A 14477-nucleotide genomic window follows, 5' to 3' on the forward strand; every position below is an offset into this window, starting at 1 on the left:
CTTCTATCAACAGGAGACCCGTTAGGAGGTCTTCTATCCGTATAAGAGCCCCTTAGAAGATCTTCTATCCATATAAGACCCTCTTAGGAGGTCTTGTAAACATAGAAGACCCCCTAAGGAGGTCTTCTATCCATAGAAGACCACCTTAGGAGGTTTCTATCAACAGAGGACGCCTTTAGTAAGTCTTATATCAACAGAAGATAACTTTAGGAAACATTCTACCAGCAAAAGGCCCTTTTAGGAGTTGTTCTACCTATAGAAGGGTCCTTTAGGAGGTCTTCTATCAACAGGAGACCCGTTAGGAGGTCTTCTATCCATAGAATACCCCCTTAGGAGTAATACTCTTTTTTGTGGGGGACATATATTATAAGATCCCCGTACTTGTTAGTATCAAAACTTACCTTATAAACTTCGGAAAAGAAACCCGAACCGATTTTCTCCTTAACAAAATCATCCACTGAATACAAGGCTGAGACGGCGGTACGCAAGGCCTTGCACGATGGACCCGTAACCAAACGATCCGAGGATATTGTACGCGAAACTGGGGGTGGTGTAATACCACTTGTAGATGTTGATGCTGTTGCTGACATGGTGGAACAGCCATTTGTTGTAATGGCACTGCCATTATAATGGGCAGCAATACCACCACCATTTAGATTGCTGGAATTTTCATTCAGAGTAGCACCGCTACTACTACTAATGCTGCTGCTGTTACCACTTAGCATGGGTGATGAGGTGGTGGTCATATTTGTTGTAACATAAGCACACATAACTGTGGGTACTGGTTGTTGTTGTTGGCTATTGTTGGCGGAGGAGGAGGAGGACGTGGATGTATTGGAAGTACTAGTTGTTGTTGTTGCTAATGGTATAGATTTAAAAGTTGTTGGTGTTGTAATTTTGGCACTATCAACTTGATCGTATGAAATTAATTTATTGTCATTTGTTGTTGTTGCAGTCAATTTTGTTGCTGTAGCTTTAATGCTATTGGCGACATTCACCTTGGGGGGATTTGACACTTGTATGGATTTCTTCATTGATTGCATTTGTGATGTTTTGGATGACGACGACGAAGACGACGATGACAATAGACACGAGGTTACAGCTGAAGTTACAATGGATGGCGGACCAGGACCACTGTGTTGATTCAAATTCATTATTATCACCGTTGATAAACGCGTACCAGCGCGTTTGTCTTTTGTCCGAACATTACCGTTTTATAAACAACAAAAGAACGTTGCAACGATACCGAGTTGAAGAACAATAAAACCGGAAACGTATTTTTTCGTTCAAAAATAAACCAAAAACCAAACGACCAACCGCACAAAGTTTAGAGGAAGTTAAAAGATTTTCATAAATTTTTGTATTTTTTTTTTATTTTATGTTAAAGAAAAGATAGAGAAATAGAATACTTTTTTGGGAAAATTTTGAATTTTAAATGACAAATTTCTCTTGGATAAACAAAACCAAAACAAAAAGAAAGAAACACAAATGGAATTTCTTTCAAGTAATCTTCTGATTTTATCAATCACACATATCAACACCACCACAGATCAATTTTGCTAACACATCTTCTTGAATGGAATATTTTTCTTAACGGATTTTCAAAATGACTTAACAGATTTGTAACTATGCTCATTCACCAGCCTCACTTCACTTCTTTCTTTGTGGAATTTTTGACTTCTTTTTTTGCGTTTGCTTGGCTTTCTTTTGTTATTATTTCGTTAGGTTTTATATATCGACAAAATTTTATTATGTGATTATTTTTTCGATGATTTGTATCTGAATTCCGCTTGTTTTATTCTTTTGATTGGTTATTGACTTTCACGCATATCACTCTTTTGTTGTTGTTACTCTGCTGATCATCATCCGAAAATTAAATTCTATTGTCGCTTCCTTAAGAGAGATTCTGCAAATAACGAAAAAAGAAGAAGAGAAGAAAATAAACATTAATTAATTTTTGTTTATCTCTTACGAAATGTATAAATATCTACAATGAATGACATTTGTGTTTATATATTTATTTAAGAAATTATAAATATTAAATATTTATTTAACAAATTAACTTGGCAAGTGGCAAAGAACTTTAAAGTCAATTAGTGTGTGCTTTGGGTGGCTGTGGTTCTCCAGTTTTATTTCAGGGACAAACAATGTCAACAGTCTGGCTCGAAATGCACAGAAAAAGCGGAGACTTATGTATGTAGAAAATGACTCGTGTTTATGAAATTACGCACAAATAAATAGTTGGGTAGAATAATTCAACCTTCTCAAAGGATCAAATTTGAAACGCAAAAAGTATTTTTGTTTCGGGATAAATTACTATTAGAGAGAATATATTGAATAGTTTACATGTCTCGAAGGACCACTGATCAATCTAAATATTTCCATTTGAATTAAAACATATAATAATGCTACGTAAAACCTTGACATGAATATAAAGAATAATTCAGGTCATCTCGAAGGACCAAATGTATAACATTAAACGTAAATATGAGCCCTTATGGTCAGTATATATTTACTTTTTATACCCTCCAACATAATATGGAGAGTATAAGTAAATTTGTCATTACATTTGTAACAAATCGAAATATTCATCGGAGAAACTTTAATGTATATCAGGAAAAATGTGTAAAATTGTCTTTTCCATTTCAAAAAAATCAAAAAAAGATTTTGATACTACATCAATGATTTTTGGTACATAGATTAAGAAAAAAATCCGCATTCCAAATCTGTTTTCGTTACTAACATTGATCGTTGCGCGCAAAAGATATGACCGTTTTAATTATGATAATTAGAAAAAATTCAAAAAAAATCGCGGCTTAATATAGTTAGCTGTTATATCCTATTATCGTTAACTGAATTCGTAACGTTTGCGATGATGCAAAAAATAATAGCAAAGTCTCAATGGATTCGCGAAAAATCAAATTTGTTAAATAATTTCACGTATTTACAAACATATTTTTAAAACAATAGCGCTCATACTTACGAAAAATATATAAAAAAATTATAACAGCATCCAGACATTTTGAGGAATAAAATGAAACCTAATTTGTGAAGGTTGGAGGTTTAGTATTCATGTTATTTGCAAAAATACGAAGAAAATATGACGAAAAAATTAAAATCATATTATTCTAATTTTATTTTTTTTATGGTTTTATAGGAAAAGTTGGAGAAAAAATGTTTGAGTTCTTCGGCATTTTCGTCAAAATTTCACGCCATAATGATGATATTCCGTTGTAACAAATTTTCCGCTTATAGTTTTCCTATTGGATAATATTATTTGAACCTTATATTAAATCACAAGGAATTCCAATTGTGGCATAACGTTAAAATAATGTTATATTGAATATTATAACATTTGAGATGCATATAAACCGCGTAATTATGAAAATGACATGATGCGCATCCGATTTTATAACACTGCGAATCAATCCCTCTTTTTTGATGTACAGTTTGTCAAATACTATTTGGCGGCCACGATGTAGCATTTGCTGCATATTAGGGTGCAAAATACAGTAAAATGGTCATAATTTCCGCGAAGTTCATTTACATTTTATGCGCATCTGATTTCAATAATCACCATTAGAAAATACATCATTCTATGCCGTTTCAACGCGATCCATCAAGAACCGTGGATGTAGCATCGCACTCAATTTTTAGAAAAAATCTATTATAGCTCTGGATTTACGAGAGTGTTTAAATATCTGTTTTCGCGCAGTTTAAACACGCGTATCGATCTATTTATTTAAGTAGAACTAACACATCCAAAACGCGTTTTAATATGCGATATTTTCAAAATAATTTTTTGCAAATTTTCGAAATTTGAGGGGTATCATATCCGCCGATCTATGGGGTGGATTTTTACGCGTCGTGACTTGTTAGATTCAGAACGTAAAAAAACTAAATTTACGCGGGTTTCCACGGAAATCGAATGAGATTTGTAAATTTTAAACCAAAAAAATAGGTTTTTGAGAAAAATTTACGCACAAAAATTTCGTGTTTGGGCGCAGATTACTGTGATCCTGTGAGGGCTACAGCCTCATGTTATACATTAAAAAATGCGAAATCGCGAGTACTACAATCAAATAATAAGATTTTAGGGAAATCCTGCTGCGCGTCCCGATTAGAGCAAGAATTCAAAAAACCCCATTTTGCAGGTTTCAAAATGTCAGCATCCGTTTGAGGTAAATACAGTGGATATATTAAAAAATCATACATTAGAAACTTCAACTCTGAAGTGTACTCTTTAACTTCTCCTTTGAGCATTAAGCTCTACATTGTGTTGTAAAACCACTAATTGGAAAATAACATAATGAAACTCGTTTATTTCAACGATTTTTTCCGATTTTTTTACATTAGTACGACCACAGCTTCCGCTCAAATTATTATTTTAAGAAACCCCTCGGTGAATCGGGCTAAAACAGTTTATTTTACCGAAATGCGGTCAAAAGTTATGATATAGTAAAACTGATCGCGAGTTACAATACCCCATACCTCAGTTTCAACATAAGTTAATTTTCTACAAAAAGCTTGATATACATATTCTTGGTCATGGTAAAATTCTATGTCGATATAACCATGTCCGTCCGTCTGTTGAAATCAAGATACAGCTCGCAATTTTTAAGATAGAGCTTTGTAATTTGGTACAGAAGTTTCTATTCGTCCTAGGACGTTCGGTATTGCAAATTGGCTATATCGGTCCACGCTATATATAGCCTCCATAGAACGATACCTCCCGATTTTCGGTATTTTTAAGGTTGTGACCACAATAATCCACCGGAATGGGTGAAATTTGGTATTTAGTCTTCGTTGGGGGTATAAGACTTTCTCCCAGAAACTTGTCGGTACAAGTCCACGCCTTAGTATAGCACCCATAGAACTGTACCTCCAAGGTTGTGGCGTCAATATTCCTCAGAAATGACTGAAATTAGGTATTTGGTCTTCATTTGGGGTATTAAACGTTCCATATGAAATTTTTCGGTATATGTCCACGCCTTCATATAGCCCCCATAGAACGTACCTCCCGATTTTCGGGGTTCTGAAGGTTGTGGCCTCAATATTCCTCAGAAATGGCTGAAATTTGGTATTTATTCTTCGTTGGGAGTACAACACTTTCCCCCAGAAACTTGTCGGTACAGGTCCACGCCTTAGTATAGCCCCCATAGAACGGTACCTCCCTATTTCCGGTATTTTGAAGGTTGTGGCCTCAATATTCTACCGAAATGGCTGAAATTTGGTATTTGGTCTTCATTTGAAATATTAAACTTCCATATGCGGTATTTTAAAGGTTTTAGGCTCATTTTCACACCGGAATGACTGAAATTTGATATTTAGTCTTCGTCGGGGAAAAGACTGAAATTCGTCGGTGAAGTTCCACGTTTCGACATAGCCCCCATATAACGGTACCTCCCGATGAAGGTTGTGACGTCACTATCCCGCCTTAAGACTGAAATTTGTTATTTAGTCTTCCATGGGGTTATCAAATATTCCAGAAGCGAATTGCAGAATAGGTCCGCGGGTTCGTATATCCCCCATAGAAGCGTACCTTTTGATTTACGGCATTTTGAAGGTTTTACCGAAATATCAGAATTTTGGTACTTAGTCTTCTTTGAGTCTATAAACATTCCGCCAGAAATTTGTAGGTATAGATCGACGTTTTGATATAACGTCCATGGAATGGAACCTCTCGAATTTCGGTATTTTGAAGGTTAGCCACATCGTTGTACAGACCTTGCTGAAATGCCTGAAATTTGATATTTAGTCTTCGTCGGGGAAAAGACTGAAATTCGTCGGTGAAGTTCCACGTTTCGGCAAAGCCCCCATATAACGGTACCTCCCGATTTTCATAATTTTGAAGGTTGTGACGTCACTATCCCGCCGTAAGACGGAAATTTGTTATTTAGTCTTCCATGGGGTTATCAAATATTCCAGAAGCGAATTGCAGAATAGGTCCGCGGGTTCGTATATCCCCCATAGAAGCGTACCTCTTGATTTACAGTATTTTGAAGGTTTTACCGAAATATCAGAATTTTGGTACTTAGTCTTCTTTGAGTCTATAAACATTCCGCCAGAAATTTGTAGGTATTTAGACTTTTGAACTGGCCGACAAAAATGTGGATTAGGATTAAAGTTCAGAAGTGTCGCGGTGGAGGTACTTAAAGGAATGGACCGACGTAACCCATTAGGGAAGTGGATCTTATTTTGAGCGTCATATTTTTGCGATAGATATCGCGCCAACTAGTCATTTCAGTGACCCATCGTATAACTTTTGGACAAATATGCGAGGAGGCATGAACTTGTCCACGGAAAACATAATATGGCTGTAAACAGGACCAAAACGAACGGCTTCGGTATACATTTTCAAAGGTTCTTCGAACATACCCTACACAGCACTTAGACACAGAGTTATCGTGCGCACAATTTTTCCGAACATTTTTTAACTTTTGTGGGGGAGGTACCTGATGGAGTGGACCCATATGGCTTATCTTCGAACTTAAACTAAGTTTGGCCACATTTTGAACCGAATCGGCAGATCCGTTCGAGATTTATTTTGCGCTCCAGCCACTACACACGGTGTCATAGGGGTTTCTTGCACCTTTCAGGATATTTTCTCAGGAGGTATGGACTTGCCTCTGATGAAACTTGTACCGTCGTGTGGGGGACAGTGAATACAAAATGTTAGAGCAAAAATCAAAGCGAGAAATTTTGTGTGGGAGGTACCTGAAAGAGTGGACTGATTGTGTCGATATTAGAACCTCATCTAAGTCTGGTAGAAATTTCATGATATGCAAAGTATGGACCAAATCGGTTATTCCCTTCAAGTGTTATCGTGCGCACAAATTTTCCGAAGATTTTCGAACTTTTGTGGGGGAGGTACCGGAAGGAGTGGACCGATATAATCCATCTTCGAACTTAAACTAAGTTTGGACAAAATATTACGAAAGCCAAATTTTGGACCGAATCGGTTGAAACGTTCGAGAGTTATTGTGCGCTACAGTCACAGCGGACTGACCGATGGACATGGCTAAATCAACTGCAAAATGTCTGAAACGGATTTCGTCCAAACATACATGGGGTCTAAAACCATTATTTCGATGAGGCACATTTTGCCAGTATGCATAAATGCTAAGGGTATACAAACGTGTGCTTCAAGAATTCCGTTGTGGTTTGGAAAACTATTAAAAATCGCCGTGGTCACCACAAAAAAGTTTAATAACATTACTTTGCGTAGCACCTTATCTCCCTAACCTTGAAATATTTTGTGGTTCAACTCTAAACACAAAATATGTAATTTGTTTTTGAAGAGTAAAAGGTATGTGTACTTGTGGGCCTTCAAATGTGTTTAGTTCTAGTTAAAAGAATATTCCAGGGCCAATAGTTAATTAAGTGTTTTTGTTTTTATTTCGCCGAGTTTAAGTTACAAAATTTTAATGGTTTATTCGCCTTGTAAAAATCATAAAAAATCAATATTGTCAGGTTACAGTTTTAAATCTTTGATTGGAATTAAAATAATCATTTAATTTGAAAGAAAAATAAATACAGTCAATATTAGCTTTGTTCCTTTACTTTTTAAATAGTAAAGGTAGCAAAAGAGAGAACTGTCAAAATTGCTCTCACGTAACAAGTTTTGCACAAGAGTAATGGAACGGAAAAATAGTAGATCTGGCAGCAATGTCAAAAAACAAACGTGGCTGCAAGAGGAAAGTGGTAAAACTTTAAAAAACTCTAACGTAAAGGAACAAAGCTATTAGTTGTTAATAGAGCACTGGCATTAGTCATTCTATGAAAAATAAAAATAATGAAAAAAAGTAAAAGTTCTTTCGTATAGAGTTGAATCTCCATAGTTGCCATTCCAATACACCTACATAGAGAACTGCCAAAGCTTAAAAGTAAAATGTGATAAGGAGGTTCGATATTTTGACTGCAAATTGTTTTTATGGAACTTCAATTTGCGATTCAGGTGGTTTTTTTTCTTTATTTAATTTCACACAATGATGTGGTAATCTTATCAAAATCGTATATTTTGTTGACGATTGAGAAAAAGAAGAAAAAAATAAAAACAATTGCGGTTTTATTTTGCAGCACCGACGACGTTACCATATCATCAGACACATATAAATACAAAATTATTTATTTGGTCTTATCTCTGTTTCAAGGCACCACCAACCAACACCCAATTTAACCATCACATTTCACACCTTTTTGAGGTCTATTTCAAGCATTAGGTGATTAGAATGAAATAATTGTTTTTTATTTTATTTTTTGCGATATGGTAAAAACCGCTTGTGAGGTAATAGAATATTTATTATTTCCATTTATGTTATATATTAGTTGTTTTGGTTTAATAATACACCATCATCAATTGTAGGGATGATGCAGGTTTTGTAACAATTGATTGTATTAACAGTAAAATAATGCCATATGTGTGATTTTTTTACACAATAATGGATATTTGTTTGTAATCAAAAGCGATATGACCTCATAAAAGGTATTGGTTTTAGTCTTATTTAATCCTTACACTTACAAGCAGAGAAAAAACTAATATTCAAAATGTATATTTTAAATATTTTAACAGATTTGATGTGTAATATGCGACAATAGAATAGTATGTGCTTTAATTATGAATGTGTGTTATCACTTCCACAATATAAAACTTTGGACCATTCTTGGTCCAATAATAACTTCGACAATACATTGTGTGGTACCAGTCATGTCATTGGTACCACATGATTGCAACGACAATATATTGTATTGATTAGAGTTGGGAAATCTAGTTTGCAGAGCGCTCCGATGTTTCTCGTTCCTTTTCCCCAAAAGGAACTAGTTCCTTAATATAGTTTCATAGTTCCAAACAGTTCCGAGACCGATATAGTTCATCGAATCTTTCTCTTTCATCGTTCTTTTTGTTTCCTTCGTTCCAAAAAGTTCCGAAATCGAAATGCTGCATCGTTTGGTGGAAGAATTATGTCAATTCATATAAATACCCAGCAAAATTAAATGGAAGTGATTCCATGTGAAATCATGATTTCACTGGTTCTTTTGCATGAGTGCGAAAGGAGTCGTGAAAGATCCGATCTTTTTCATCGAATTTTCATGAGTGCAATTGAAGTCGTGAAAGATCCGATCTTTTTCATCGAATTTTCATGAGTGAAATTGAAGTGGTGAAAGATCCGATCTTTGTCATAATATTGTCATGAGTTTAAATAAATTGATAAGTACCCGCATAATAAATTATCAAATACTTATGTACCCGAATAATTGTGTACTTGCAGAAGTAATTGTTGAAATGAAAATAAAAGTCAGATATATTTTTTGTTCGGAAACCTGTTTCGCTTTGTGGATATTAAAAAGAAGTATGAAAAAAACCCGGTCTATAAACCACGAGCTCCACCAGCCGACCAACACCGATATAGTAAAACATATCGAGCTGCAATTATTGGGTTGGCTGGGCCATGTCAACAGGATGGAAAAGATGCCACCGGTATATTAACATGAGTCATTTGACGTTACGCCACCCGAGGGAAGAACAAAACTCCAATGGAAAGATCAAGTTCAATATGATATCACAAAACATGGCATCCAAAGTTAGAGAAGCAAAGTAGAAGATCGGTAAAATAGGTATAAAAGAGACCATAACATGGTAACTATTGCAGGTTAAGTTTTTCTTTTGAAATAACATAACGGAATTCAAATTTATACTAGATTTCCCAAATGATGAGCTTGGTTCAGAGATTGACACATAATTTATCGAATATTGGAAAAATGGAACCCCAAGTTGAAAGAGATAACTTGCAGCCATCGGAAGAGATAAATATGATATTGCAGATTAATATAATATATAATTTTGAAAATTACATACAAAATAAAGAAAAATAACATCTGGCGATACAAATCATATGTGCATTGTATTGTTATTAATTTAACAAATTACATAATTGTATTGCAAATTTTATTTCTGATTTGCGAAAATGCGGATCCAAAGCATTGGTGCAAGAAGCTATGACAATGAACCGGTGCAAGAAGCCATGACAATGAACTGGTGTAAGATGCTATGACAATGAACTGGTGCAAAATGTCATGACAATGAACTTGTGCAAGATGCTATGATGATGAACTGATGCAAGATGTTATGACAATGGACTGGTGCAAAATGCTATGACAATGAATTGGTGAAAGTGTGTGTCACTCCCTTGTAAATGTCATTGGTGATTCACCTAAATTTTCACCTATGACTTGTCACTTGCACCCATGATTCAACTCATGATTTGTCATCGAACATTTTGCTGGGTATAAATAAATAAATTGCAGTGAATAAACAGCAAAGAAGCAAAATCGATGAAGATGTTAAATTAAAGCAACAGGAAGAGCGAAAGGAGCTATATAAACGCAAGTGCTGGATATAGTGCCAGTAGTTCCTTGTCCGGAATAGTTCCTTGGAACTAGTTCGTTCCGGACCTACACAACTCTAGTTTTGATATCGTGGTCTTTTTTGTGAGTTTTGTTGGTATGACACAATTGCAATGCAATTGACATGATTTCAACGAATAGTGCAACAATTCTATTACAATTTCTATTGAATGAAAATAACACAAAAAATTAGTTTCTTAGAAACGTGTCTATATAAATCTTTATCACCAGAATTGTAATATTAAATGATAAGCTTATGGCTGGATACTTTTAATTACAGAATATATACCTCTATTTATTATGGCAATATTATAGAGACGTGTATAAATAATAATTTACAACACAATTGTGAAAATTAGTAGTTAAGATAAGCTATTGTCTGAAACTGATTAGGTATATTTTTGTTACTTAACCCAAATGTTTAAGTGCCTAGTGTCATGTGACCTTTAAAATGTATTTGAAAATACTTTAATGGAAATAAAGATAGAATAAATACAAAATTAGTATTCAAAGGATGAAAAAGGATACATTTTCAAAAATGTTGTATTATTTAAGATCTTTAAAATAAGGGAAACAAAGAACTGACAGCCATCATTACAGGACACGTTGGGCTACAAACGCATACAAAGACATCCCTAATATTTAATGTTTTACTTTAAGCTTAAGCACTTTAATTACAAAGTATTCAACGCTCTTCTGAATTATGTTTCACCTCAGTTATGGCTTTAATTAATTTCTCTCAATAGGCGTTGTGTTTAATTTTTTAGAGCCTCGGGGCGTACATTAGTTTGATGCCTATGTTAGTGCTAATGTAAAGAAAACAATATAAATTGTAATGGACAATTAAGTATGCAAAAAAAGTCAAAAGCCTCCACTAATGAATGAAATACGCAAAGGTTGTGCCACTGACTGATACCTTTCACTTTGTGCCAACACATCCATCGCATACTTTCTGCTGGCACACTAAGCTGGACAAGATATTTAATGTAGACGACGGACGGACATATGCCGACAACTTTATGTGAAATTGATTGAGACGATTGATTTTCTTTTAAATTGTTCGCCATAGCTATTGGCAAAGTCGTCGTTGTAAATGTTTAATGCATTATCGACAATAAAAAATAGAATCGATTAAATTTACATTTCACACACTTGTTGAATAAAGAGGGAGGGAGGGTGTAATGAAAAAATGCAAATATACGAATCAAAACATACTTGTTTGGTATTTATTTTAATGGGATTGGTTTGCTATTTACCAAACATAATCGTTAAAATTAAAATTATAAAAAAATGGTAACAAATTCGCCACAAAAGGGCATTGGGTAGGATTTTGTGGGCTGGTAACATATTTTGAAGTTTTTTTTTTCTTATCACATCAAACAACATAAATACCACGGAATTGACGTTTCTGTTCCATTGATAATATCTCAGTTCTTCTTTCTTTGCTGTCCATTGTTTTTGGGTCTTTCGTTATTTGACCTTTTCCACAGAACACCTTATTTTAACAAACTTTATTTTAGTTACGCTTTTGTTTTTCTACCGTTAACCAGCAATCAATGAAAATAGGTTACTGGGAAACATCTTCATTTATTTGGGCTTTATTTTTTTACATTGAGAAAGTTATCATGAGTTGTTGTTGTTTCTTATCTTTTGATAAATGATTTATTACTGTCTATTTAGAATCTTCGATTGAATTGGAAAGAAAGTGAAACAGTTTCATATAAAATGAAAGTGTAAAGTTGAACTTTGAGATATTAATTGTAATTTGATGCTACTGAAGAAAATCAATTGACCTGACCCAGTGATAGTTGACTTGAGGTAACTTGCCTTAAGATGAGTTTAAAAATTAATGAATAAGCTTTATTATTTGTTTAATAGTGTAATATACCGTTATATATTTTATTAATGATAATCTAAATTTATATGTATTATAAAACCTGCAGTTATACAAATGTCTTACAATTAATTTAAATAATGTGTTGTCTTATTAATCAATTATATAGTTAAACTAATGCCATTTAAGATTGTTGATTTAAAAAAAAAAATGTATTTTTTTATTAAAATTTTATATTGGCTGTTTTTTGGTTAATTCGTGTACGTATTTTCTCAGGCGAACAACGTAATTGAAACGCTCGTGGGAACATGCCATTAAGGTGTCGACAACGTTGTCTGATTGTTAAAAATTTACAGAATAAGCCTACTGTGGTCAAGGTTAAATTTATAAAAATAATGTCAAATGAATAACTTATTCCAACATTTTAGATCACACAGTTACATCCTTTTATCCACTGTTATACGCATTGGCAGATGTACTTGAAAAGTACAAGGCCGACATTACTGCCATACAGGAAATACGATGGAACGGGAAAGGCGTCACAACAACGCCGCACTGTATTATAGCTGACATGACACAAAGCATGAGCTTGGTTGCGAATTTGTAGTTGGTCGGCGGTTAAAACATCTGGTCTCCAGCTTCACCCCAGTGAATGAAAGACTCGCTGCAATTCGATTAAAAGCAAAATTCTTCAACATCAGCTTTATTTGCGCTCATGCTCCCACTGAAGACAAGGACGAACAGACCAAAGATATATTTTACGAGCGCTTAGAAGAAACTTATGACCGTTGCCCTGCCCATGACATTAAAATTATACTAGGCGATTTTAATGCCAAAATTGGAAAGGAGAATTTCTTTGGCCAACAGTCGGGAAATTCAGTCTCCACAATGAAACATCTGACAATGGTATGAGGCTGATAGACTTTGCAGCTGCAAAAAACATGGTAGTTAGCAGTACCAGATTTAATCATCTCGATATTCATAAGGGCACCTGGCTGTCTCCAGATCAAAGAACAAGTAATCAAATTAATCATGTTGTGATAGAAGGAAGACATTCATCGAGCGTGTTGGATGTACGATCGTCCCGAGGAGCAAACATAGATTCGGACTACTACCTTGTTGCAGCAAAGGTACGTACCAGATTAAAAGTAGCAAACAAAGTGCGAACAGACACAACACGGAAGTTGGACATCGGTAAGCTGCAATCACAACAGATAGCCACAGCATATTCCACTCAACTGGCCCAACTGCTTAATCAAAGCATTCCTCGTCCCGATAACATATCATAACAATGGCAAAACATTGCCCACTCCATGCAAACAGCCGCAAAATCAGTACTTGGATACCAGAGACCTACACCAAGGAATCCATGGTATAACCAGGAGTGTCGTGCTGCTACCGAAGAGAAAAATGCGGCATATAGGGCTACTTTACAATCAGTAGCAACGCGTAGCGATCGAGAGAAGCATCGGGAGAAAAGGAGAGAGGAGAAACGTCTTTTCCGTAGGAAAAAGAGAGAGATGGAAAAACGGGAGTGTGAACAAATCGAGATGTACAGGAGACAGAATGAAGTCCGAAAATTCTACCAAAGAGTGAAACATCAAACTGATGGCTTTGGAACTGGCACATACTCCTGTAGAGACCAGCAAGGTAATCTGGTAACTGATACAGATAGTTTGCTAAGGATATGGAAATAGCATTTTTCCAAACTGTTGGTATCCAATAGTAGCGAAGTCGACGAAGATATCACAGATCCAATCCCTGAAGATGGTATTGAATGTATACCACCCGGCCAAGATGAGGTAAAGACAGCAATAAACCGGCTGGAGAATAACAAGGCAGCAGGAGCTGATGACCTACCAGCCGAGCTATTTAAAACCGGAGGCGACACGCTGATAAGTTGTATGCATCAGCTAGTCAGCTCCATCTGTCAGGAAGAACGCGTACCCGACGATTGGAACCTGAGCATCCTGTGTTCCGTCCATAAGATAGGAGATAAGACTTTATGCTCCAACTATAGGGGGATAAGTCTTCTCCCTATCGCCTACAAGATAGTGTCAGGGATATTGTGCGAACGACTAAATCCCATGGTCAACGAAATAATTGGACCATACCAATGCGGCTTTAGACCTGGCAAGTCCACCATTGACCAGATATTTACCCTGCGGCAAATCCCGGAGAAGACCCAAGAGATGCAGATCGACACTTACCACCTTTTTGTCGATTATAAAGCAGCCTT

General features: G+C 35.4%; 1 protein-coding gene across 1 annotated transcript in view; it reads right to left on the reverse strand.

The window, feature by feature from the left end:
- cdi (serine/threonine kinase) overlaps positions 1-14477 on the reverse strand; it is a 409485-nt gene that overhangs the window by 373265 nt on the left and 21743 nt on the right. The window contains exon 2 of the mRNA XM_073958754.1: positions 402-1906. Within this exon, the coding sequence (XP_073814855.1) occupies positions 402-1154 (753 nt within the window). The 5' untranslated portion in view covers positions 1155-1906. The remainder of the gene's footprint in view (positions 1-401; positions 1907-14477) is intronic.

The sequence above is a fragment of the Musca autumnalis genome, unplaced genomic scaffold, assembly GCF_047663935.1.
Source record: "Musca autumnalis isolate F117 unplaced genomic scaffold, ASM4766393v1 scaffold_1, whole genome shotgun sequence".
NCBI lineage: Eukaryota > Metazoa > Arthropoda > Insecta > Diptera > Muscidae > Musca > Musca autumnalis.